The 25894-nt window shown below is 43.8% G+C and overlaps 2 protein-coding genes and 1 pseudogene across 5 annotated transcripts; 2 read left to right on the forward strand and 1 right to left on the reverse strand.

The window, feature by feature from the left end:
• Positions 1-478: 478 nt before the first annotated feature.
• On the forward strand, positions 479-6603 carry LOC308620049 (nucleus accumbens-associated protein 1-like; annotated as a pseudogene). The gene is made up of 3 exons: positions 479-589; positions 2223-3759; positions 6508-6603. The product of its transcript is annotated as a nucleus accumbens-associated protein 1-like (transcript).
• Positions 6604-7957: 1354 nt separating this feature from the next.
• Positions 7958-15705, reverse strand: RBM7 (RNA binding motif protein 7). 3 transcript variants are annotated; one of them, XM_081238725.1, is made up of 6 exons: positions 15542-15628; positions 14826-14949; positions 14484-14646; positions 13753-13840; positions 10907-10997; positions 7958-9105 (listed from the first exon to the last, which is right to left on the reverse strand). In XM_081238725.1, exons 3-6 carry the CDS (start codon positions 14542-14544, stop codon positions 8743-8745), a joined length of 603 nt encoding a protein of 200 aa, XP_081094851.1. In that variant the 5' UTR covers positions 14545-14646; positions 14826-14949; positions 15542-15628; the 3' UTR covers positions 7958-8742. The 3 variants fall into 3 exon arrangements, with proteins under 3 accessions (XP_081094851.1, XP_081094850.1, XP_081094852.1); XM_081238724.1 differs by lacking the exon at positions 14826-14949 and having other exon boundaries at positions 15542-15705; XM_081238726.1 differs by lacking the exon at positions 14826-14949 and having other exon boundaries at positions 8896-9109; positions 15542-15705.
• Positions 15706-15970: 265 nt separating this feature from the next.
• LOC308619672 (uncharacterized protein C11orf71 homolog) lies at positions 15971-17446 on the forward strand (the record flags this gene model as incomplete). Its single annotated transcript, XM_081238727.1, has 1 exon — positions 15971-17446. One exon carries the CDS (start codon positions 15971-15973, stop codon positions 16364-16366), a length of 396 nt encoding a protein of 131 aa, XP_081094853.1. The 3' UTR covers positions 16367-17446.
• Positions 17447-25894: the final 8448 nt, after the last annotated feature.

The raw sequence follows: 25894 nt of genomic DNA on the forward strand, positions 1-25894 counted from the left end.
CTGGTCACCCAAGAGCTCTGATGGAGATGGTCAAGATTAATGTTGTTTTCATGCCTGCTAACACAACATCCATTTAAGACAATATCCATTCTGCAGCCCATGGATCAAGGAGTAATTATGACTTTCAAGTCTTATTATTTAAGAAATACATTTCGGGGGGGCTTCCCTGGTGGCGCAGTGGTTAAGAGTCTGCCTGCCGATGCAGGGGACACGGGTTCGTGCCCCAGTCCAGGAAGATCCCATATGCGGCGGAGCGGCTGGGCCTGTGAGCCATGGCCTCTGAGCCTGCCTGTCCGGAGCCCGTGCTCCGCAATGGGAGAGGCCACAACAGTGAGAGGCCTGTGTACCGCAAAAAAGAAAAAAGAAAGAAAAAAAGAAATACATTTCGGGACTCCCCTGGCAGTCCAGTGGTTAAGACTCCATGCTTCCACTGCAGGGGGCACCACTTCGATCCCTGGTGAGGGAACTAAGATCCCGCATGCCATGGGGCGCGGCCAAGAAAACAAAAACAAACAAAGAAAAAATAAATACACTTCATAAGGTTATAGCTGCCATAGACACCGTGATTCCTCAGATGGATCTGGGCAAAGTAAATTGAAAACCTGGAAAAGCTTCATCATTCTAGATGCCATTAAGAACATTCATGATTCAGAGGAAGAGGTCAAAATATCAACATTAACAGGAGTTTGGAAGAAGCTGATTCCAACCTGAATGAATGAGGGGTTCAAGACTTCAGTGGAGTAAGTAACTGCAGATGTGGTGGAAATAGGAAGAGAACTAGAATTAGAAGTGGAACCTGAAGATGTGACGAAATTGCTGTAATCTCATGATAAAACTTCCACAGATCAGGAGTTGCTTCTTATGGATAAGGAAAGAAAGTGGTTTCTTGAGATGGAATCTACTCCAGGTGAAGATGCTGTGAAGATTGCTGAAGTGACAACAAAGATTTAGAATATTACATAAAATTATTTGATAAAGCAGAAGCAGGGTTTCAAAGGATTGGCTCCAATTCTGAAAGAAATTTCACCGTGGGTAAAAAAGCTATCAAACAGCATTGCACGCTGCAGAAAAATCATTCGTGAAAGGAAGAGTCAATCAGTGCAGCAAAACTTCACTGTTGTCTTATTTTTAGACACTGTCACAGCCATTCCAACCTTCAGCAACCACCACCCTGATCAGTCAGCAGCCATCAGCATCGAAGCAAGACCCTCCACCTGCAAAAAGATTATAAATCACTGAAGGCTCAGATGATTAGCATTTTTTAGCAATAAAGGATTTTTAAATTAAGTTATGTACACTGGGGTTTTTTTAGACGTAATGCTACTGTACACAATAGAATACAGTATAATATAAACATAACTTTTGTATGCATTGGGAAACCAAACAATTTGTCACTCACTTACTGTGATATTCAGTTTCTAGTGGTGGCCTAGAACCGAACCCACAGTATCTCCAAGGTATGCCTGTATTGAAAGGGGAAAAGAAAAAACTGTCAACTTAGAATTCTATACCCAGACAAATTATATTTCAAAAACAAATGTGAAAGAGGCTTTTTTAGACATAGACAAGCTAAAAGAGTTCATCACCACCAAGACTGCACTATAAGAACTATCAAAACAGGTTCTTCAAGAAGGCGAATACCAAATGGATAAATGGAGCGACACAAAAGGAAGAAGAGCCCCAGAAATGGTAACTTTGGAAAAATGTTAAGATTTTTTTCTTATTTAAATCTTCTGAAAAGAAAATCTATGTTTTAATACCAACAGTAACAACAGAAAAACCCCAAAGAACAAACAAAAACAATTCTGTGTGGGGTATGTGCATACACACACACACACACACATAAATGTAAAGCTGTTGCACAGTCTAGCAAGCTTGAACAGGGTGTGGGAGGAAAGGTAAAATATATCAGGAGCTAAAACTGGACTATAACTCGAGAGAGGTTTACAAAAATTATGAGAAATACTAGGTACAACTCTATATCCATTAATTTGGAAAGACAGAGGAAATGTTGATTTTTAATAAAGATATAAATTCAGCTGGCCCACAATGAATGGCCTCCGCGGCTGCCGCTGTTGCTGAAGCGGAGGCCGCGGGGCCGCGGAGACCGCGGGGGCCGTAGCTCCGGCGCAGGGGGGCGCGCCCCGGGCCCAGACCCGGCCCCAGCCGCCGCTGCGGAGCTGGCCTGGAGCCCCAGGAGCGCGGCCATGGCTTAGCCGCAGATCCCGAACTTCGGCCACAGCATTCTGGAGTGCCTCAAGGAGCAGCGGCTGCAGGGCCCGTACTGTGATGTCTCGATGGTGGTCAAGGGCCCTGTCTTCAAGGCCCACCGGGCCATGCTGGCCGCCAGCAGCTCCTACATCCGGGGCCTGTCCTACAGCAGCCGGAGTGCGGCGGTGGAGCTGCCGGTGGCTGCGCAGCCCCAGTCCTTCCAGCAGAGCCTCAGCTTCCGCTACACGGGCCAGCTGAGCATGAACATGGGAGACCAGTTGCTGCTCATGTACACAGCGGGCTTCCTGCAGATCCAGGAGATCATGGAGCACGGCACAGAGTTCTTCCTCAAGGTGAGCTCCCCACGCTGTGACTCCCAGGGCCTGCACGCCGAGGAGGGCCCCTCGTCCGAGCCCCAGAGCCCTGTGGCGCAGACGTCGAGCTGGCCGGCCTGCGGCACCCCACTACCCCTGGCGTCTCGCGTCAAAACGGAGCAGCAGGAGTCGGACTCTGTGCAGTGCACGCCCGTGGCCAAGCGGCTGTGCGACAACAGCCAGAAGGCCGGCGGAGGCTGCAGTGGCAACGGCAGCCGCAAGATGGCCAAGTTCTCCGCGCCGGACCTGGCCGCCAACCGGCCGCCCCAGCAGGCCCAGGTGGTGGCGGCGGCACAGTGCGCCGGAGTGGCTGGCGGGGGTGAGGGGGAAGCCGGCGGGGGGCGTGGCGGCAGGCGGAGTGGTGAGTGGGCCCAGCACGTCGGAGCGGACCAGCCCGGGCATCTCAAGCGCTTACACCACCGACAGCCGCGGCTCTTACCACGAGGAGGAGGAGGAGGACGCGGGCAAGGAGGGCACAGACGAGCAGTACCAGCAGATGTGCAATATGTCCGCCATGTACCGCATGATGAATGTCGGCCAGACCACCAAGAAGGTGGAGGAGGCCCTCCCTGAGCAGGTGGCCGCCGAGTCCCGGAATCGCATCCGAGTGCGGCAAGACCTGGTGTCTCTCCCTGCTGAGCTCATCAGCCAGATCGGCAACCGCTGCCACACCCCAGGCTCTATGATGAGGGTGACCCCTCTGAGAAGCTGGAGCTGGTAACAGGCACCAGCGTGTAGGTCACCCGGGCGCAGCTCATGAACTGCCACGTCAGCGCGGGCACGCGGCACAAGGTGCTGCTGCGGCGCCTCCTGGCCTCTTTCTTTGACCGGAACACGCTGGCCAACAGCTGTGGCACCGGCGTCCACTCTTCCAGCCGCAAACCGCTGGATAGTCGCGTCCTCCACGCTCTCAAGTACTACTGCCAGAACTTTGCTCCCGGATTCAAGGAGAGCGAGATGAACGCCATCGCAGCCCTCATGGACACCAACGCCCGCTGAGTGTGAGGAAGAGCTGCACCCCCAAGGTCAAGCTGCTTATGGCCGAGGGTGACGCCTACACCACCTTCGTCAGCTACACGGGCAAGATAGAGCCGGACATGATGGTTGTGGAGCACGGCTTCGAGACGGCCAGCCATGACGGCGAGGCCGGCCCCTCGGCCGAGGAGGCCCTCCAGTACCTCCCACCAGACCCTCCCGCGGGGCCGTCACACTCCCCCTCCTGTCACACCTGCCCGCCATCTTGGGCACGAACTACTGTCTGTCCTTCTCCAGGACCCGCGGGGGGCACTGCATGCTCCGGCCCCTCTGCCCCCCACCTCCGTCCCACCCCCTGACCCCAGTCCGATCGGGGATCAGGGCTGGGAAAGGACAGTAGGTGGTGCGAGGTCTGCGTTGCCTTCTCTAGCACACACACTCGTGCACAGTCGGGGGGCTCTTGCTCCCCCTCTCCTAACCCCGAGCAACTGTCTCCCCACTCACCAGGCCAGGCACAGGGAGGCGCTGGCCTGGGGGGCTTGGGAAGACCCCCTTCCCAGGCCCTGGGCCACCTAGCCGGAGCATTCCTCAGCCTCCGCCCCCCACTGCAGCCCCTTGGGACTCAAAGGGGCCCCGGGTTCTCAGGACCCCTCCCGCCACCACCTCCCAGTGCTTCCACGTTCCAAAAGCGCCTTCCTGTCTCCCTCGTCTGTCCCTGCGCCTAGGGGCTGGGATAGGCGTGGCCATGAGGACTGCCCATTTTACAGCTGAGGAAACTGAGGCTCAGAGAAACTCCATGACCAACCTAAGGTGGCGGGCGGTGGCAGGCCCAGCGCCCTTCTCTTCCCCCACCTGTGCTCAGCCTCTCTTGCCGCCACCAGCCCCCTTGGGCCTGAGAGGGGCAGGTCCTGAGAGGGGGGGCCCTTGGGTGCAGACCGAGGGTCTCTGAGGAGGAGACGTTTCCGGGGCTCGCAGAAGCGTGTGGGTGTGTAGACGTTTTGCTTTTAAACAGATGGAGACGTGAGAGGCAGTAGGACCAGGGGTGGAACCCAGGGGAGCAGAGGCTGGCGGTGCTGCTGCCTTTCCCTCCCTTCCCCACCCGCCCCGACCCCCCAAGGCAGGGCTCCCAGCCCCCAGCCCCTGTACATACTTTTTTTTTTTTTTTTTTTTTCCGGTACGCGGGCCTCTCACTGCTGTGGCCTCTCCCGTTGCGGAGCACAGGCTCCGGACGCGCAGGCTCAGCAGCCATGGCTCACTGGCCCAGCCGCTCTGTGGCATGTGGGATCTTCCTGGACCGGGGCACGAACCCGTGTCCCCTGCATCGGCAGGCGGACTCCCAACACTGCGCCACCAGGGAAGCCCTGTACATAGTTTTTAAAACATGCTTTTAGCTAATGAAATATTTAAGTATGAGATTCCTATTATTTTTCAAACCAACGGGACCGTGTCTGATGCCCCCTTCGGTCCTCGGGACTGTGGAAGGCAGGATGGAGTGGGGAGCCGGGGGCAGGCTGAATGTGCGTGTGTGTGTGTGGAGTGGGGGCACGCGTTGCTGAGGGAGGCCCCCCAGGCCCTGCTCTGCCTGGGCTCCCGTGGGTCTGGCCAGCTCCCACTCAACCCCAGGGCCTCCCCCCAAGGGCTACATTGCAAGCGTGTCCCTGGTTTGTCCAGTTGGCTGAGTCCAGCTCCTGGCAGGGCCGGGTCCGCTTCATTGTGACAGATCGTTTCGGAATCTTCTTTTACCATTCCTCTATTTCTATCCTTGCCTAGCTCCGCGAGTGGTTTTGTGGATTTTTTGAGTTCTACTTGTAAACTTGGAGGGTTCTTTTTGTTTTTTAACTCCCCCCGCCGCACCCCTCCCCACACACGCTGGGTGTCATTTCTTTGCAATTTCACATTTTTGTCTCTAGCCCTGGTTCTCACCGCCTCTGTCCCCGTGCAGTCTGACTAGCCCATTGCTCCCAGCAGCCTCTCTCTCTCCAAAGGCAAGGGGATTACAGGAGGTGGGGGAGGGGGGGCCAGCTGGACCACTGGGATCTGACCTGGAGGCCTGCTCACCACCCCCAGGAGCCCCTGCCAGCCTGCGGGGAGCAGGTCCTTCCTGACATCTGCTTGCTGAGAGGGGGAGGGTCAGTCCAGCGGGACCCTGGCGCTCTGCTTTCCTGGCCAAGCCCCAGTACCTTAGCCCTCAGCCGACCCGAGTGCGTGGGGCTGGGGCGTGGGGGGGGGGGGTCGACAGCCCCAGCTAAAGCACGAGCACCTTAGTCGCACCTCCCTTGCCCCCTCATCCTGGCCTTGACACCCCACCCCAGCACAATATTCCGGTCACTTGGCAAGCTGCCGGGCCGACAAAGGCTGAGGGTGGGCTGGGGCTCCAGCCAGGCCCCCAAAGGAAGCAGGAGTCCCCAGGCGCTCCCCTCCTTCCAGGCCTTAGCGGGGGCCAGCTCTCTGGGACTGGGGTCTTCTCCCTCCCCACCCCCTTGTCCTGGGCAGGCCCCTGTCCAGCCCCTCCTCGCCTTGTCCTCGAGTGGGGCTTGCCCTGTCCCTCCTCCGAGCCCCTGCAGCACAGGGTTGGGTTGCAGAGTGCTCTTGTTTCAGGGACTCCAGGAGGTGCCCCTGGCTCCCTGGACTGTGTGTATAGGTCTGGGGAGGGGGCAGGGGCGCAGGGGAGGAAACTCCTCACCAGGAGAGCCAAAGACAGGGTTGTGCCTCACCCAGGAGCCACCCCTGCACCCTCCCGCCCTGCCCTCCCTGCTCTTGGGCAGCCTGCTGCTTTTCCTGCTTTCCCTTCCCCTGGCCCTGCCCTGCCCGGAGCTGCATGGACCCCCACCCCTGGGCAGCCAGGAAGGAACATGAATGGAGAATCACCGACCAACACGAAAAAGACTCTGGGGCACCCCCCTCCATGTCCCCCGGCCGCCCATTCACCCATGTCTCTTTCACGAAGCACAGACCACCCTCCCTGTCCGTGGGGAGTGCCAATACCCTCCCTGCCCTGGGCCCAGCCCCTCCTCCCCGGGCCATAAGTGAGATTGCACATTAACGACTGTAAGAAGAGGAGCCACACTGGGAAATGTGAACCATGAGAACATCAGTGATACTGATGAGAATAAACTAAATGCCTTTGTAACAAAAAAAGATATAAATTCATTCTACAAAACAGAACCACAATTCCAAAACCCAACTAAGGTAAACAATTATTTTAAGAAAACCTAATGAATTCAGATCCAATAACTTCTTAAAAATTTGAAAAACAAATAGAATTCTAGAGTGTATTAAAGGCACAGTATGTTGTGATACAATTTTTATAATAGGATGCAATGATGGTTCAGGGTTCGGAAATCTATACCAAAGAAGTTTTCAGTGTTGAAGCCTCCTCTTTTTCAGTCAATTATTTGACAAACGTTCCTTTATTCATCAAAAATTTACCATGTATGTACATATATTTAGTTTGGTTACTTTCAACTGGATGAGGGTGAAGTGAAAAAGATTCACTAGAACCTCACAAGGGGTGTCCCAAAAACCATTAAAAAAGAAAAAAATTATTCTGGACCAGGGTCACCTGTGAATCAACAGGAACAGATCTGAGCCACAGATAAGATGCAATAAAGCAGTATTAATCTGTTAATATCTACAAATGCTACTGAGTACATTTTCATATAGGTAAGACACCTGAAAATAACAGGCTCATTGGAAACAAATCCTTCTACTATGAAACTGCTTAAGCAAACAGAAACTTGATTTTAACGCTCTGAGTAATTGGATAGCTAGCTCCATTTACCTGGACTCAGAAAAGCTGCACGCATTTAGAAACAGAAAACCAAATGTACAAACTCCTAGAGACTAGGGAGAGTAACTAAATTAGTTCACAGTGCTCAGAAACAAACCATGTGTTACTGAAAATCTGATTCTAAAACATAAGTTTGATATGTTCAAAAGGCATATTTCAGGATACTCTAATTAACACCATGTAATCACTGAATAAAAGTATGCTGCTAGCTTTTTGTGTACAATGTTAGTGATGTCAAAAAAAGACACCCCTCCTTTTTGTTGTCAATATATTAAAAAGCAACATAGTACAAATGTTGTAGTTAATATTAAAAAGGATCCAAACTTTTCAAGGAATGAATTTTTATAAACAAGTTCTACAATGAAAGGGAAACGGCATATTGATACATAAAAGTTTTGTTAAACAAGATTTAAAAAATTTTAAATCAAAGTGTTTTAGACTAAATTCTTTCAAATGTTCAAACAAAAACAAAAGAACCCTGTACAATCTCCATGATAAAATGTGTCCTTGCACTTTAAAAATGTTAAAATTTTAGAAATTTGAGTGATAGAGGCAGCACTTAAAGGTTTCGTGAACCTTTTTTCCCAAAAAAGAATACTTTCAGTAAAACATTTTACTATTTTATCTGACTATGCATTTACATTTTTGTTCTTCCAGAAAAAGATTTACATTAACACTGTATTTTTACTGTAAAAAAAATACATTTAGAGATATTTAACTTCCTGAGTGACTTCATACATTGAACATGATTTAATGAGCAAATCCTAAAATTTTACAATGAAATAGCATGTGTAGATGTATACTTGTATGCTCACTTACAGTAAAACTCAAGATCATGTCGCAGAACTTACACTTAAGTTCTCTAAGTTAAATATGATTTATCCCCAAACTTGACCAAAAGGTTTTCTCAAATGTTAGTAAAATGAATCACTGAATTTACATTTTCTCATTTAGTAACAAAATACTGAGTCATTTCAGACTATCAACTTGAATATATTCCATTATATACACCAAAAATCTGATTCCCTAACAAGAAATTTCTTGCAATACAAAAAGGTAACAGATAATTAAAATATTTGCTTCATAATACAACTAATCCATATAATACATCCCTTCCTCAACTGTCTAAAATGATTAGGAATTGTGGCACTTTCTTTAGCATAAAACCCTTTCCTCTTCTTAAAACCCTGAGGTGAAAGGTTATTAATGTAATAAAACTAGAACCACAATTCTCGTTTCTGTATTGGACTGCAATTAGGTTTTAAAAATTTTATAAAGAAATGTGGCAACCTGTAAAGCTGCTCTATAGACTTTTTTTAAGAAAAGATTCCCAGAAAAAACGTAACAAAAAGGGCCTAGAATGACACTATGAAAACATCCTTTTAATACTTGTTAGTGTCGAGATGAGCGCCATTTTCCATCTCTACCACTGTCTCTTCTGTTATCATAGTCATGGCTCCAGCCATCGTGGTTTCTCTCTTCATAGAAGAAATCATCTCTGTTTCCTCTGTAATGATGGTCAGACCCATGATCAGTGTAACGCTGTTCACGGCTATAATGTCTATCCACTACGTAGGGATGAGAATTCTGTCTGACTTTTCGCTGTGATAATGGTGTATCTTGGCGCCACTGGGAGGTTGAAGACTGGTTAAAAGTGTGATTATGTGACTGAACTGATGGGGAAAATCCTGATTGATCCAGATGTGGAGAACCAAATTTCCCTCCATATGACATCTGTCTCAAAACACTGTTCATCTGAGTGAAGAGAAAAAGAAGGGAATGTGTTAACCACAAATATTTCTAGATAGCAAAGGCAACAGCTATCAAGCCACGGTCAAACGAACACAATAAATGGAAAAGCAAAATCATTCTTGCCTAGCTGAATCTTAAGGTAAACACAACTAAAGTAGTACAATAGCTTCGTTTATTCCAATGTATACCTACAAGATATCTGTACATAACTACTACTCTTCGTCCTCCAGAATACAATTTAGGAGGGAAGAAGTAATATAAAATGACTATAATGTAAATCACTGTATGATGAACACATTAAAAGCAAAAGCTCAGTATATTTAGGAAGGATTTAATGAAGGCGACATATGATCTGAGTATTAAAAGTATGGAGGGAATTTTTTTTTTTTGGCCATGCCGCACGGCTTGCAGGATCTTCGTTCCCCAACCAGGGATCGAACTCACACCCTCGGCAGTGAAAGCATGTAGTCCTAACTACTGGACCATCAGGGAATTCCCTGGATGGAGTTTTTTAAGGAAAATATTTCAAGGGGGACGTATGTCAAGGAAAGAAGACTGCACAAACAAAAATAACAGGGAAACACAGAATAGGTTCATAGAATAGCAAGTAATTCTGGCTAAGACAGGTTATAGATCTCATGAGCCATGACTAATGGACGGTAAGGCTAGAAAGGTTTATTGGAATCAGATAATGGGAGCAAAAACACAAGGCTAGGGCTTCCCTGGTGGCGCAGTGGTTAAGAATCCACCTTCCAATGCAGGGGACACAGGTTCGAGCCCTGGTCCAGGAAGATCCCACATGCCGCGGAGCAACTGAGCCCATGTGCCGCCATAACTACTGAGCCTTCACTCTAGAGCCTGTGCTCCGCAACAAGAGAAGCCACTGCAATGAGAAGCCCGCTAGCTGCAACTAAAGAAAGCCTGCACACAGCAACGAAGACCCAATGCAGCCAAAAATAAATAAATAAAATAATAAATTTATATTAAAAAAATCACCAGGAAGATAAGCAAAACAGAGTTATAATAGTAATTTTGAAATGGTGTGTGAGATAGACTAGTGAGAAGAAAACAGATACAACTACTAAGTGACTAGACGAGTGGTTCCCAAATTCTGCCTGTGGACAGACATTAGCCAATGATGTTTTTTTTTAATGGTCTACAGCAAAATAAGAAAAATATATGTTTATAAAAGTTGATATCTCTTTATACTGGTCTCTCAATTTTATTTTATTTCACTTATATTTTTATTCTGCAGACCTGTGCAATACAAAAGCCTAGGGACCACAATTCAAGATTGTGATTTGGGCAAAGAAAATAAAAAGGAAGAAACAAACGTAAGAAAAAGAAAAAAAATGAAGGATCTGGAGACTGATCAAAGACAAAGATGCAACAGCAAAAGACACCTAAGATTTTATCATTGGTGATATTATTACAGGAAAAAATGGCATGTTCACAAGGGAGGTGGTCTAGAAGACTGCAGTATATTAATGTATTAAGTATTAAAGACAGCACATGATAAGAAGTTACTCGGCACAGGTTGCAGAGAATGAGTATCCAGTATTTGCAACACACACACACACATCACACCAACAATGGTTAAAGAAAAATACAAATGTGACAAGCAGTTGTTCTTTTTATCTTCAATCTTTTAAATATGTATTTCAGCCCAGTGAAAACTAAAACGAGTGACCTACAAAGATCATGCTAGTCTAAGTAAAATTTAAGAAATGAACTTAAGAATTAAGAATGAATGTTTTAACTAAGTACGAGTTTTTTAGCAACTTGAGTTGAAAAATAAGCTTACCACTGCTTGTCTCTGAAAATTTTCTGAAGAAGAAAAAGATCTCTGAATTATTGGTGTTGATGGAGTCATGTTATCCACTGTCCTTTCGTACCTGTGAAAAGTAAGAAAACCAACATATAATCATTCATTCAGTAAATGCTTACTACGTACCAATCCTGAGCAAGACACAAAGATAGGAATGAATAAGACCAACAAGGTATCTGCTCTCATGGAGCTGGGGTAAGGATTCAGACAAGACAATTTCACATGGTTATAAAGACATAGTAATAAATGACTAAAGAGCAAGTTGAGGTGAGAGAGATAGGGGGTTCTATTTTAGCTTGACTGATCAGGACTGGCCTTTCTAAAAAGGAGACATTTGAAGTTAGAGCTGAACAAGATTACCTGGAGGCAACGCACTCCAGCTGAGGGAAGGACCAGTGCAGGGGTAAGCACACTACAGCCTGTGCACCAAACTCAGTTTGTGCAAACAAAGTTTTACTAGAACTTAGCCAGGCTCTTGTGTTTTGGTACTATCTGTGTGGTGCTACAATGGCAGAAGAAACTAGCTCTTTATAGAAAAAAATTTTTTTGTCAATTTATAGAAAAAAAAATTGTCAGTACCTGGGCCAGTAATGCAAAGGCCTAGACTGAGAACTAAAATGAAAAGGATTTGATCAATTAGACATAACAGGTGAGGGAAACAGAAGAAATAAAAGATAAAAATCTAGATTTTTGGCTTGAGCAACTAGGTAGACCTTCACTGAGATAAAACAAAAGAATAATAGGTTTTGGGGAGTAAGGAGTTCTGTAACATAAACAGAATATTAATCTGAAGGACTTAAACCTTATTCCTCACTTCCTACAGAGGTAACTTGCTCTACAGAAAAAGTCAGAAAGGTTTTAATTTTATTTTAAAGTATGCCTTTGGAATCAAATCACCAATTGATTTATCTTAGAGTTTAGATCTTTTTATTTTGGGTTTTCTTTTTTTCTTCTTTTTTTTTAAGCAGAACTGATTTTGTTTGTACGCTGTAAAGAAAGCTACTTTTTTTAAAAAAAAGCTTTTATTCTTTATATATATATGTATAAAAAAATATATATATATAAATAAACCCGTGCCCCCTGCAGTAGAAGTGCAGAGTCTTAACCACTGGACTGCCAGGGAAGTGCCATATTTGGGGTTTTCTTAAATCGGATTATGTACCTGTATGCTAAGGGGGTAAAAAAGTATGATTTTACTTACAGAGAGTATAAAAATCAGGTACACTCTAGTGTTTGATTAAAACTACAGTATTTACTTGTATATTTTTTTCCCCAAGAATTTCTAAGAAGGGTTAAAAACTCTTTCTTTTCCCTCCACCTGAGATACCTTTCAAGAGTCCATAAAAGTGGTTAGAGATGCTTTGAATTCCAACTACACTGAAAAGCATTTAAACACAATTAACTTCAGCTGGCAAGAAAAGACTCTAAGAGGGTACCCTTTTCACATTACTGCTCTCTTACAATTTCACCTTCCAAACTCTTTTCATATCCACACACATCTCTCCAGCTCTTGGCACCACCTTAATCCAAAGCAGCAACCTCACTCCCATAGCTTCCTTGCTACTAACACCAATACTTTGCTACCAACAGCTTCCTAGTCACCCTTGTCCCCTTCAATCCATTCTCTCCCAGTACAACCAACTAACTCATTAAAATACAAACCTGTTCCTCTTACTACCCTACTGAAAATGTCTCAATGTCTTCCAACTGTTCTTAGGGTGAAATTCCAAAATCCTAATTACGGCCTATAAGAAAGACCCTGTATCATCTGCCTCTATCTACTTCAACAGTATCATCTACCACTCTCCATTTTTTATTCATTATGATCTAGGTACACTGCCCTCTTTCAAGTCCTCATTCACTTACCTCTCCTTGTTAAAACTTTATAGAAACTTTCTAGTCATATCATGGTGGGTGTGCTCAATCACACTGCCTGCGTTTGAAAACAAGCCCACTGCTTATGAGCTGTTCACGCTTGAGCAAGTTAACCTCCAACCTCCATTTTCTTCATACTTAAGGTAGAGATAATAATAATCCTTGCCTCATAAATCTACTGTGAGGAATAAATGAGATCATAGGTACAAAGGACTTGGTGAAGAACCTGACAGGTGACAGGTATTTGTTAACTCTTTCTTGAATGAAGCCATAAATTGATAAATAGCTCTATGGACATACCGGGAAGAAACTGTCCCTGGTGAAATATCAGCCTCCCCAAAGAAAATTATTAGTAAATATAAATATGGTACTTCTTCTAATCCTCAGTGGCGAAGAGGTATTTTAGAGATCATTCAAATCAACTTCTTTTCCTTACAAATGGAAAGACAGGGACATAGACTAGCTCAAGATTACACAATTGGTAGAGACAGATCTAGAATCCAATTCTATGAACTCTTAGTCCAGTAGTCTGTTTACTAACAGGTATTTTTAAACTGCAAGCAACAACCATTTAGTGGTCATAAAACTAATGTGACTTTTTGAAAAATAAAATAAAATAGAAAATAGAGGATACTACAAGTAGTAAGGGTAAGTAATGTTTTGAGAAATTTTGTCTGTTATATACATGTATGTGGGTGTGGGTATATCTTTACAGATGAACATAAATATAGTTACGTACGTATCTATTTTAAGGGAACAATATATAATGGGCCTATAGTCCCCTTAAAATAGATACATATATAACTATAATCCAACATAGCAAATATAGCAGAAGAATAAAGAGGTAGGAGAATAAAGAAAGAAACCAATCACTCATTATACATTTTGAGGTCACTGCCTAAAAAAATTCCTGATAAATGATTTTTAAAATAGGTGAGAAATATTACCTGCTAGGAGATGTGGAAGTAGGGCTTGAACTTCCAACATGATGCTGGGGATATGACAAACTGACCTCCTGTGAGGCATGGCTACTTCCTAAAATGAAACAATTTGAGAAATTCTTATTGATAAAAAACTTAATTTGAAATTTTGTATCCCTCAGCCCAATCACTCCGAAAAAGGTAGACATAGGCTAAAAGTGAAAACCTCAAATTTCAGTAAATTGCTTTATAGTTCATCAGAGTGAAAATTGTTAAGTGTTTAATACCAAATATACCCAAACAAAGGGTTCCCAATAAGGTACTTTCCAATGTATAAATACCCAATCTGGCCATAATATTCTGATCACCACACTAAACTGTAAGACTGACTACGAGGAAAGTTTCATCCTTACATGATCACACATCAGAATTTGTAAAAGTAAATTACAAAGCAGTCAGGAAAAGTATTTTCAGGAAATAATCCTTGTGCTTTTAGAGTGTGAACCCAAACTCAGTCATTTTAATAATAAAGTTTATGTTCTTTTCACAAACCCAAACTGAAATTTTAACTCTCATTTTAAAATTACAGGTTTCAAAATCCATACTGTCAGTCAATGTTACCCATTTTCAGGGATATATAAAGTTTACTATTCATAAAGCTTAAAGCATTTTCATCCAAAAATAGGTTCTTTAAATGACAAAATTAAAAACAAAGCGGCAAACAACCTCTCTCCTAAACATCATCAGTGAATAGTTACCTGATCTAAACTGAATTTTGATGGGCCTTCCAAAAAGTTTGATTCCATTAAGCAGATTCATGGCATAAGGAACAGATACTTCATGTTTGAAATTCACAAACGCAAACTGCTTTGGTTTACCATCCTTATCTTTTGGAATTTTCACTTTTATTACTGGCCCAGCCTACAGACAAAAAAGTTTTCAGAATTTCAGTAAGGCAGTTTCAGGAAAATACTCAAATTTTACAGAGTTTAAAAGATTCAAAAATGTAACCAGGGGCTCTAATTTTAAAAATGGATACACTCGGATTTCCATCTCGGTTAAAGATCCTATAGATATGACCGAAAATTAGATTAACTTACTTGGAGGGAGGGAGCCCATAAGGAACCGGAAACCCAGTCACCGACTGAATTTACATTTCACAGCACTTTATGACTTTAACAAGGCGACCAACATCCATCATTATCCCACTGCATGGAAATTAACCTTTATCAAGAGTAAGAGAAAGTAGTTTTCTTGGACTAAAAATTCACTTTTGTATCGACTAATCAAACATTACCAGTTGTTGAAAGAACTGGAGGGAACAGGTTTAACGCATCTTGATACAGATTTTAATACATAAACACTACAGTGCCGCTCTCCTACAGAATATTTATCAGTCTGTCTTTGCTGCAACTTCGTAAGAAACTTAAGTGGAAAACGGATACTAAGAAAGAAATTGAAATAAAATTTACATGCGGAAGATGAGAAAAGCAGGAAGAGGAAAAGCACAGCTCAACGAAGGACCCACGCTTACGAGGTCGCTTAAGAGCACTGACTCTTTACCACGTGAATGCCCGACAGAGGACCCTCCAACACCTTTAGTCGTTACTTCGGCCTGAACTAACCAGGATCCTTCTAATAAAGCGACACGTAGCGAGCGCTTCCCTTTCTAAGCGCGACCCCCACCTCCAGCCCGCCCACCTGTTCGGTGCCGGGACGAACCGTGCCGCTTGAGCCAGGAAAGCGGGGATGGCCATTGGGCCGGGCCCTATCCGGGCCGGAAAACGAAAGGGAAAGGCTGATCCCAGCCGCTTACCTGGTGGAAAAGCTCGAAAAGGAGCTCCTCTGTCACTTTCGTTTCAAGGTTGCCCACAAAGAGAGTACGATCCGCTTCCGCTGCCGCCGCCCCCATCTCAGCATTGCCCCCTCCCGAAAAAGGCCGAATGTCGCCGCCGACGCACCCACTGCGCACTCTCAGAAACCCCACGTCCTCGCGTTCCCAGGCGTCACAAACGTAAACGTCAATCACGTCGGCTCTCAGCGGCGTCGACGTGCGGTGACGGACTGCGCATGCTCGGGAGGCGAGCGCTGGGTTAAGGTGGCTCCTTGATTCGCAGACGCTCAGGTGATGGCTTCCGATGAAGTCGGTCTCAGTGTTCGAGACCGGCTGGACTGATGAGTGGAGCCGCGAAGAGTCTGCCTTGACCGTGGGACGTAACACAGATACTGCGGGCAGTGTTTGAAGATGGCCCTGAACTATGTGTCCCTGTCTGCCGGCGATCAAAGAGGCCTGGTGGCCTACCGCTCTTCCCACGGCGACCTCAGCTCGTCGGCCTTAGCGTTGGCGATGGTCTCTGGAGACAGCTTCCTCGTTACCAGTCCCGAGGAGATTCTTCCAGGACCTATTCTTCGGTCCACTGGGCGGCTGAACTTCCGGACCGAGAGCCGTCGGGCGCCTGGTGGCGGCCGGAGCCCGACCCGCTTTATAGAGGGAAGGGAACAGGAGGCGCGGAGCCGAAGCCGCCAAGCCAGATTCTCACCTTACCCGGGCCCTGCGGTTAAACTCGACCTCCTACGAAGTGTCCTTCAACAGCGTCTGGTGGCACTTGGAGGTGTTAGCGCAGCCCGTCTTTCAGCTTAAAACGAATACCTCTCTCCGCCGCTCAGTTAGCTTGTAAACAAGGCTTCTCTAAAATTCTTTCTTGGTGCAACCGAAGTCTTATTTTTAGAGGGACGTCTTTTCAGTTTAATATAAAAATGCGTGGGAGTCCTGTTACTCTAGCCTAGAGCAAAGTAAAATGTTTACAGTTACTTGATTCAGGAGGTTTTAAATAGCCATGATGATTAGATCGGAAGGGAGGAGCAGCAGAGATTTTTTTGAGGTGGTCACAAAGGATGGGATCATCCTTCCCAGAGGTCAATAATCCTTTTATCCTCCCAACAATGGATCCAAATTTGTCTTGCTTTCCACAAGTCTTACACCTCCTCCCTGGCATATTCTCCTACTTTGAGACTTATAATTCCGAGTTTCCTTACCTGCCTACCTTTCTACCTCAGACTATTCCCTTTGCCTTTACTTCTGTTGGTTTATTACTGTGGCGTATCCTCCCACCTATGGCCCAACACTTCTATCATCTTGTCCTTAAGACTTCTTCCATTCCCCTCCTCCACTTTTTCTTAAGGAATATCTACAAACTTCAGTCTCTACTGAAACAAAAGCAAAACCTAAACCTTGCTACTCTTTCAAATTATTAAACCAATTTACATTTCTTTATTTGCCAAAAGTTCCAAATGAATTTTTACACTTATATTTGTCACTTTATTGCTCACATTCAATCCCAGCTTCCTTAATCTGAATCTTGTCCCAAACTACACAAAAATTGGAAACCTTCATCTTACAGTTTCCTCTTAGGAAGCTGTTCATCTGTTCACTCTAGCATCTTCCTTAAACTTTCTCGTTTGTCTTTTGCCATTCCACTATTAAATAGTATTTGAAGATCTTCTCAGTGCTAAGCACTGTGGATGAACTTTACATCGCCCTGCTATCAAGGAGATCAAGGAGTGTACTCAAGATGGAGAGGCTAATAAATCACCACACTGGACTGTTCATTAGGTGCAGTGATGAAAATAAACCTTGGTTGCCATGGCTTTCCGTAATACTGCACTATCCTGGTTCTTCCCTTATCTGGCTGATCGCTCCTTATCTGCTCATAATTTTGTCTTAACCATACATTCTCCAAGGTTTAAAGGGTGGTATTGGGAGAAAATTAGTGGCTTTTGTAAGTGGCAACTCTTTATGTAATCAGGCAGTGTAGCTTTTTCCCAGCGGACTCTGTCTGTAATTACGTTCAGATAAAGCAAAATTACCACACACCAAACAATTGAATTGTGAGAACTACATTTTAAGAAGAATATTGACAAACCAGAGAGCTTCTGTAAGAGTGATCAATACAGTGAGAGGTCTGGAAACCAGGTCATAAGAAAATCCTTTGAAAGGATGGTAGCTATGTGTAATATGTGCAAGGCAATGTGCTAGAGGCGATTATTCATTGTTTATTCCGATATTTATTGAGCACTTATTCTGTGCCTGCTAGTAACTGTTCCTGCTAGTAACTATGTTAGGCACTTAGAATAAAGTGGTGAACAAGATAGATAAGGTCTCTGCTCTTATGGAGCTTTATGTATGTCATCTAATTCTCACAACAGCCCATAACAAAAATATTATACTTTCATTTTTTTGCCAAGAAACCAAGGCACAAAGAGATGAAGTAAACTTTCCAAGGTCATACAGCTAGATAGAGCCTTGTAGCCATTCAACCCAGATTTCTCATTTGAATCACGTCACACCAAACATGAGTGACTATTTTCTCAATTCTCGCAAAGATAGTAGCTAACTAATGCTATTCTATCAATAGATATCTGAAAAGAAGTTAATTCATAATATATGGATTCCTTCGGCTGGGTGTGGTTGAGAAAGAATCCCAAACCTACATGCTAAGAGTTTTAGATTGGGAAAGAATAATAAAATTAAGGCTGAAGGTAAGAAGGATTTTCATAAAACTTAGAGACGTCTGATGGTGGAAAATACCACCTCACAGGGTAATAAATTAACTCTCCAAAGTTCACATAGAGGCTAAATTCTGTCAAGAATGAAATAAGACTTCTTATTTTATAAGATGAAAAGTCATAGATGACTTCTTCAGTTCTTTCCCATTTAACATTTAATTCTATACTTTAAATCATAAACTCCAATACATAGGATGATCATATTTACTGTGCAAACCAGGGCACTTGAGAGGGGAAGGGGGGCTATCAATTAATTATGCTTAGGCAATAGGCATAAATAGGGGCTGCCGTAGGCAGCCACGTTGGATCATATCACCCTAGGAGATGGTACAACATTAAATACACCTTTGAAGCCATATTCCTTAGCTTCAGGGAAAGAAGGCTGAGATTTGTAAACAAAGGAGCAAAAGTTTGGCATAAACGTGCACAAAAGCACACAGGAGGAAGACCCAGTGGGAGTGACATAATTTCTGTTTGTTCTCACATAGGGTCATCAGGAGTAGGGCTTTGATTGAATAATAAATAGTGTATATGTGCCAGAAAGAAAATGATATGAAAAAAATTTGTTTGATAAGAGGAGAACCTTGTTCACATTAATGCTCCATCATTTTATTTTTTTTGGCTGCACCACGCAGCACGTGGGATCTTAGTGCCCTGGACTGGGATCGAGCCCTCGGCCCCTACAGTGAGAGTATGGAATCTTAACCACTGGGCCGCCAGGGAAGTCCTGATGCTCCATAATTTTAGATCTGAGCCGATGGATGTTTAAATTCTCCTTGTTCTTAACATGTGCACTGGTGTCCAAGTTACAGCATCTGCCTAGAGTCACAAAGACTGTATTGTGGAAGCAAGGACCAACATAAACCTCTTTAAATGAAACAAGTAAGTTTTCCCAAGAGTAGTCAATGTTAGGGCTTCCCTGGTGGTGCAGTGGTTGAGAATCTGCCTGCCGGTGCAGGGGACATGGGTTCGAGCCCTGGTCTGGGGGGGATCCCACGTGCCGCGGAGCAGCTAGCCCCGTGAGCCACAATTACTGAGCCTGCGTGTCTGGAGCCTGTGCTCCGCAACAAGAGAAGCCGCGATAATGAGAGGCCTGCACACCGCGATGAGGAGTGGCCCCCGCTTGCCGCAACTAGAGAAAGCCCTCGCGCAGAAACGAAGACCCAACACAGCCATAAATAAATAAATAAAATTAAAAATAAAAATAAAATAAAATAAAAAAAGAGTAGTCAATGTTATTAAAAATCCATGTTGTTGTACAAAATTACTTTTAATTTAATATCACTGCTTAAGTATAGCATGTTGTCATTCTAAAATAGATGAATTTTCTAAGACAAAAAATAGTCCCCCAAATTAATACTTCCATAAGTTTAAAAAGCCATGGTAACTTCCTTTTTGTTCTTATTGGCCATTGTTTTTTATATCATACTAAGCAACTGACTAGTATGTGTCAAAGGGAAGTCCTATTAGTATATTTACTTCCTCTATTCATCAGCTCTAAAACTCTTAAAAAGAATGCCCATTTGGGGTATAGAAAAAAAGGAGGCCAAGGAGATTTTCCCTTAATAGCCAGATTTGGTGCTAAGCCTAATTCTAAGAGGGGTAACTCAGCAGGAAGAAAAGAAAGGAAAGGAGGAAAGTCCTATGGGAGGGAAGAGTAGGTAGACTTAACGGTGAGGCTCAACTGTATTTCGAACAAAATTGTGTCTTTTATTCCTTTGATGAACCTATCTAGATCCCACTTAGGTTCAGCTTTTGTCTTCCCAATTTCCATGAAAAGTACTCTCATTTTCCTAGCCAACCAAATGTGTAAGTTTGAGTATCTACGACTTCATACCACCTATTTCCTATCTTTATCGCCTGTGTCAATTCAATTGCAAAGTCCTGCTCATTTTATCTTCACAATGTATTTATGTTATGTTTCCATATATACTTTCATCACCTGGACTCTATTTACCTGGACATCTATCCCGTTTTGTTTGCTTCTGTCTCTCTGCATCCTAAATATATATAGCTCCAGATCAATAAGCCCAAAGCATATCTCTCTGATTGCATAGTTAAACTACAACTTTACAGTACCATAAATTCTTCCAGTGTTTCCCATAGTATATTCCATAGAACCTCTACTAGAAATACAAGATACTCTTTGGAAAAAAGACAAGAGGTCAATAAAATTGACAGATGCATGTTTTATCACCTTCTTAGGGTGTCATAATGTGTAATAACATGTTAAAGGGTCTGATAATTCCTTTAGAAAAGGAAACTTCATTTAACCAATGTTTTAACCAATGTTTCACAAATGTATTTGTATTTGTCCATAAATTAAAAAAATTTGCATACTACCTATCTTCCTGAGGAGTCTCAGTTCTACAGAAACAATTAGAAATGCTGCCTACCTAAGAAGCTCCATTGGCTCTCCATGTCAGGTATTAGAAATGGATTTTTATATGGTGTGGCAGAATTTAATAAGTTTCCAGAATGTTGTGAGTTATGCAAGTGGGTTGGTTTCCTCACTCATGACTTGACAAAGTTCAACCCCATCTTTATTCCACATGGTTTCTGGTACCTGTCTCTGTCTTTGGTGAGTGGGTGGGAGGATGGAGGCAAGCATGCGGCTGCAGATTCCCAGCCACTGAGGATCAAGACTGGCTTTGTTACTAAGGAAAGGCGTTAGGAACTTCCCCTGATGAATACAGGTAGGTGCAGTTATTAAGTATGCTAATAGTGTAATGTTAAAAAATTAATTGTTTACTTGGTTTTTATTTCACTGGAATATCTGAAGGCAGCCCTACTTCAAAATACACTTCTTCTGAATCAGAGGAGAAAAATAATTGTCTACATCTTCCCAGAGACCTGAAAGTGACTGAAGCAGTGCAGCTTTAAAAACTGTACACTCTAAACAGACTTTTAAGACCTTCCATAATCTGACCAAGCTATATTGCCAGGCTTCTTTCATGTCCTTAATTCCCCTGGGTGGTTGCTACTCTTTTCTGCCTCTGTGTCTATGCCTATCCTAGACCTTTTAACTAAATTGCTTGTCCTTCTCATTTTCTGCCAGTTAAATTTTTATCCATCCAGATTGGTTAAAGTTTCTACTGTTGCAAAGGACACACCCTTTTTAACCAGGTTAAGCAAAAAATGGACTGTACTGACTCACAGAACCGGAAAAGTGTGGTGACTTCTGATATTCTGTCTACCTAACAACTAGTTATCCTTCATCTATAGGAGCACCTTGGTTTTTCCTTTCCCTGGAACCTTCTCCCTCATCCTCTGTTCATGTCTTTGGGGTGAGGCTTCACACCTAGCTCCAGGGATAAAGGTATAATCTATTTCTTATCTTTCCTACTACATTGTCTGAGGGCAGACAAATTGTCTAAATTTATCTTTGTATTTATTTGTACCTATTAAGTGCCCAAAGAGTAGATACTTCATAAATGCCTGCTAAATGAATGAATGAACTTCACAGATAAGCTATTTCTCCTTGGAATCAAAATCGCAAAATAGAACATTCCAGGAAGGCAAGTGCAGAAATAAGAGTAATTGTGATAAGACAAAATAAGTTTTCTTCAATTAAAAAAAAAAAGCCATGCCTTTGTAGCTTACCTGGTTTTTTCTTGTTAGAGTGAGAACTACACTCTTTTCACTTTCTGTATTTTAATTGGAGGCCAAATGTGAAAATTATTCTGACCTATAACTATACCATTTATTTAACCATCTCCAAGAGCTGAGTATTTAGAATTGTTCTAATTTTTCACTATATTAAATAAATAAACATCTCAGTTTATAAGTAAAAAAGTAATAAATTTTGTTTAAAGGTGTGCTTCGATTTGAAATCAACCTGCCTCTAGGAACATAACCTAACCCAAGATGTGGACAATATTTATGCACATAAATATTTAATGTATTAAAATTTTTCCCTCCCTATAATTTTTTTAATTAATTAATTTTAAAATTTATTTATTTTTGGCTGCGTTGGGTCTTCGTTGCTGCGTGTGGGCTTTCTCTAGTTGCTACGAGTGGGGGACTACTCTTCGTTGCCTTGCAGGCTTCTCATTGCAGTGGCTTCTATTGTGGAGCACAGGCTCTAGGCGCATGGGCTTCAGTAGTTGTGGCACGGAGGCTCAGATGTTGTGGCTCGCGGGCTCTAGAGCACAGGCTCAGTAGTTGTAGCACACGGGCTTAGTTGCTCCGTGGCATGTGGGATCTTCCTGGACCAGGGCTCGAACCCATATCCCCCTGCATTGGCAGGCAGATTCTTAACCACTGCACCACCAGGGAAGCCCCCCTACCTATAATTTTAAAAATAGGGAAACTATGTGTCCAAAATAGATGACAAGTAAAGGAAAAAAAAAAAGAGTGCTTGGGCTTCCCTGGTGGCGCCGTGGTTGAGAGTCCGCCTGCGGATGCAGGGGACACGGGTTCGCGCCCCGGTCCGGGAAGATCCCACGTACCGCGGAGCGGCTGGGCCCGTGAGCCGTGGCCGCTGAGCCTGCGCGTCCGGAGCCTGTGCTCCACAACGGGAGAGGCCACAGCAGTGAGAGGCCCGCGTACCGAAAAAAAAAAAAGAAGAGTGCTTACTACATGCCAGGTCGCTACTGGTTATTTCCACAAGGATTATTTTATTTAATCCTCACAATCAATCTATGACAGGGATTGGCAAACTTTCTATAAAAAGCCAGGTAGTAAATATTTTAGACTTTGTAATCCAAGAGGCAAAATTGAGGCTATTCTGTAGGTATTTATGGAACAAGAAAATTTTCTGCAAAATTTGTATTGATGAATTTCAAAATATAATAATTGATACAATTTTTTGTAATGCTAATGTAACGGGGCAGGACCCTATGGGTCCTTCCCAGGACAGACTCCTCCCCCATATCCTCTGCTTTAGATCCTCTCTGAAATACCTAGATAATAGTATCTGATGCACACTTCCTGAGTTGTTTTACAGATGCTACAACCACCAACAAATGGAAGAAATTAACTACTGGATGATCATGACCCCCAGACCTACTGGCACCTAAGGATGCATAACGTTAACCCCTGTGACACAGCCCTGTTACCGCATCATAAACCAATCAGAGCATTGTGCATGAGCTGACCACATACCCTGTGACCCGCCCCACCCTCACCTGGCCTTTAAAAATGCTTTGCTGAAACACTTTGGGGAGTTTGGGGTTTTAGAGCACAAGCCACCGTCCTGCTTGTATTAGTGCATTTACGGTAAACGCTGCACTTTCCTTCAGCACAATCCAGCGTCAGTAGATTGGCTTTACTGCGCGCAGGCGAGTTGACCCAAGTTGGGTTCAGTAACACTAATACTGTTAAGGAGAAGATGGAATTTTTTTTGCTTAATTGGAATTCAAAGTTGGTATTCCCTATCATCAAAATCAATAGCAGGGCTTCCCTGGTGGCGCAGTGGTTGGGAGTCCGCCTGCCGATGCAGGGGACACGGGTTCGTGACCCGGTCCGGGAAGATCCCACATGCCGTGGAGCGGCTGGGCCTGTGAGCCATGGCTGCTGAGCCTGCGCGTCCGGAGCCTGTGCTCCGCAACGAGAGAGGCCACAACAGTGAGAGGCCCGCGTACCGCAAAAAAAAAAAAAAAAAAGAAAGAAAGAAAGAAAAAAAAATCAATAGCAAGTGCTCATCTGAAAATGCTGATTTTTAATGAATTTTATGTATTATATCTTTGAAAATATCTTTGGAATTTTCTTTTCATGGGTACTGCCAAATACTAATATCAGTCCATGAACATATGGTTTTACTTGAGCATATTCATTGCTTGGAAGGCATTTATACAATTCTATTAAATTCTTCTGATATTTGCCTTTAAGCATGTCATTACATTGTAGATTAATTGCTTTCAATTGAAGTTTATGTGCAAGCTCCTCAATTGCACAGTTAATGGATTTTGAAATACTGGAATTTTCTTTGCACTTAGATCTAGGTCCAAAAGACTGTTGAACAGTAGTGTGAACTCAGAAAATATATCTACTGCAAATTTGTTTGGATATGGAGATCTTACTTCTTAACTTATTAATAGCATAGTAAAGTATATAAACCAGCTTGAGATTGCTTGTGATTCAAACAAGGTTAGTTGTTGAAATGAGTCTACCACAGTATAGGTATGGTGTAGAAGTACTGTTTTGCTTTACAGCTTTAGGTTTAATTCATTGAGAAACATTATCAAGCCTGTAGCAAAAGCTAATTTCCAAAGCCATTTACAGTTCGATAACAGTGGTCTAGGGCAGTTCTTCTAACCACTTAAAAATGTACAATCCATTCTTAGCTGGAAGTTTCTATAAAAATTGGCAAAGGGCTGGGTTTGATCTTTGAGCCTTAGTTTGCAGAGAATTTTAGTAACCACCCAAGGGCACAAAACTATTTAATGGTAGAGTGGAGATTCAAGTTTGACCAGGCAGCCTGACCTCAGAGCCCATACTCTTGGGGACTATGCTATACTACTTGTGCTAAGGTAGCCAGCTAGCAGCTGGTGGCCAAATCCAGAGGGAAGTTTTCTTTAGCTAGCAGTTTGGACGTTTTTTCCCCTTTAAAATAGACAATAATATGTACAAGACAGTGTAAGTAAAATGCAACCAATACCCATGTGAATGAAAAAGGTTGCCTATCATATCAGTAAACAAAGGATGTTGCGGCCACCAGGTCACTGCAGCCACACTGAACAGTGAGCCCTGAGGGAACTCAGGGTGGAGACAACCCAGCTGCCTACTGCCAACTCTTTAGCCATTGCAGCCCCCTAACTGTGCACCCAGAGGAGCCTCAGGATGGGAGAGCACGCACGGCATACTGGCCCTAGAGAGCTAAGGTGCACATCAAAGGAATGGCTTCAGTGAGCCCAGACTCTTACATCTTCCCATACATAGAAAAGCGCTAAATTCACTGACTTGAGATATCTGGTGTTCTTTAATTAACAATAATCTTTTGATGTTCTGACTACCTGGTCTTTATTGCAAAACTCCTATATATCCTCGCTCCTCCCTTACCTCTTCAGAGCAGTCCCTCAGAGCTACCTGAGAGGCTGCCTCTGGGGCTTGAAGTCCTCAGAAAGTCTTCCAGATGAAACAATTCTCAACTTTTAGGATGTGCATTTTTTTCAGTCAACACCTGGGTGCTTACTACCCAACTTTAAATATTACCCCGCTCTTAAAAATCTCTTCTGTTTATCTCGCTTTGATGACATTGTGCTCACATCACTTTCTCCCACCTGACATAATCACTGTCCTGAATTTGGCGTTTTGCACTCCCTGCTTTACTTTTTTTTTTGCGGTACGCGGGCCTCTCCCTGTTGTGGCCTCTCCCGTTGCGGAGCACAGGCTCCGCACGCGCAGGCTCAGCAGCCATGGCTCACGGGCCCAGCCGCTCCGCGGCATGTGGGATCTTCCCGGACCGGGGCACGAACCGGTGTCCCCTGCATCGGCAGGCGGACTCCCAACCACTGCGCCACCAAGGAAGCCCCCTGCTTTATTTTCTAGAACTACTTTCATTACATGTGCATGCCTAGTGTATCTCTAAGTGTAACACAGAATTGTTTTACCTGTTTTAAAGCAATATAAATGGTATTATACTATACATATTCTTCTGTGG

Source organism: Mesoplodon bidens (genome assembly GCF_964165515.1).
Source record: "Mesoplodon bidens genome assembly, chromosome: 7".
Lineage (NCBI taxonomy): Eukaryota > Metazoa > Chordata > Mammalia > Artiodactyla > Ziphiidae > Mesoplodon > Mesoplodon bidens.

What these genes read in the sequence shown, in the direction of transcription:
- RBM7 (XM_081238724.1), bottom strand. Translation starts at nt 15,637, where the DNA reads ATGGGGGCGGCGGCAGCGGAAGCGGATCGTACTCTCTTTGTGGGCAAC. An exon ending in CAAAATTCAGTTTAGATCAG is followed by an intron (nt 13,841 to 14,483) that starts GTAACTATTCAC and finishes GTTTCATTTTAG; the next exon opens with GAAGTAGCCATGCCTCACAG. An exon ending in ATTTTCAGAGACAAGCAGTG is followed by an intron (nt 9,106 to 10,906) that starts GTAAGCTTATTT and finishes CTCTTCACTCAG; the next exon opens with ATGAACAGTGTTTTGAGACA.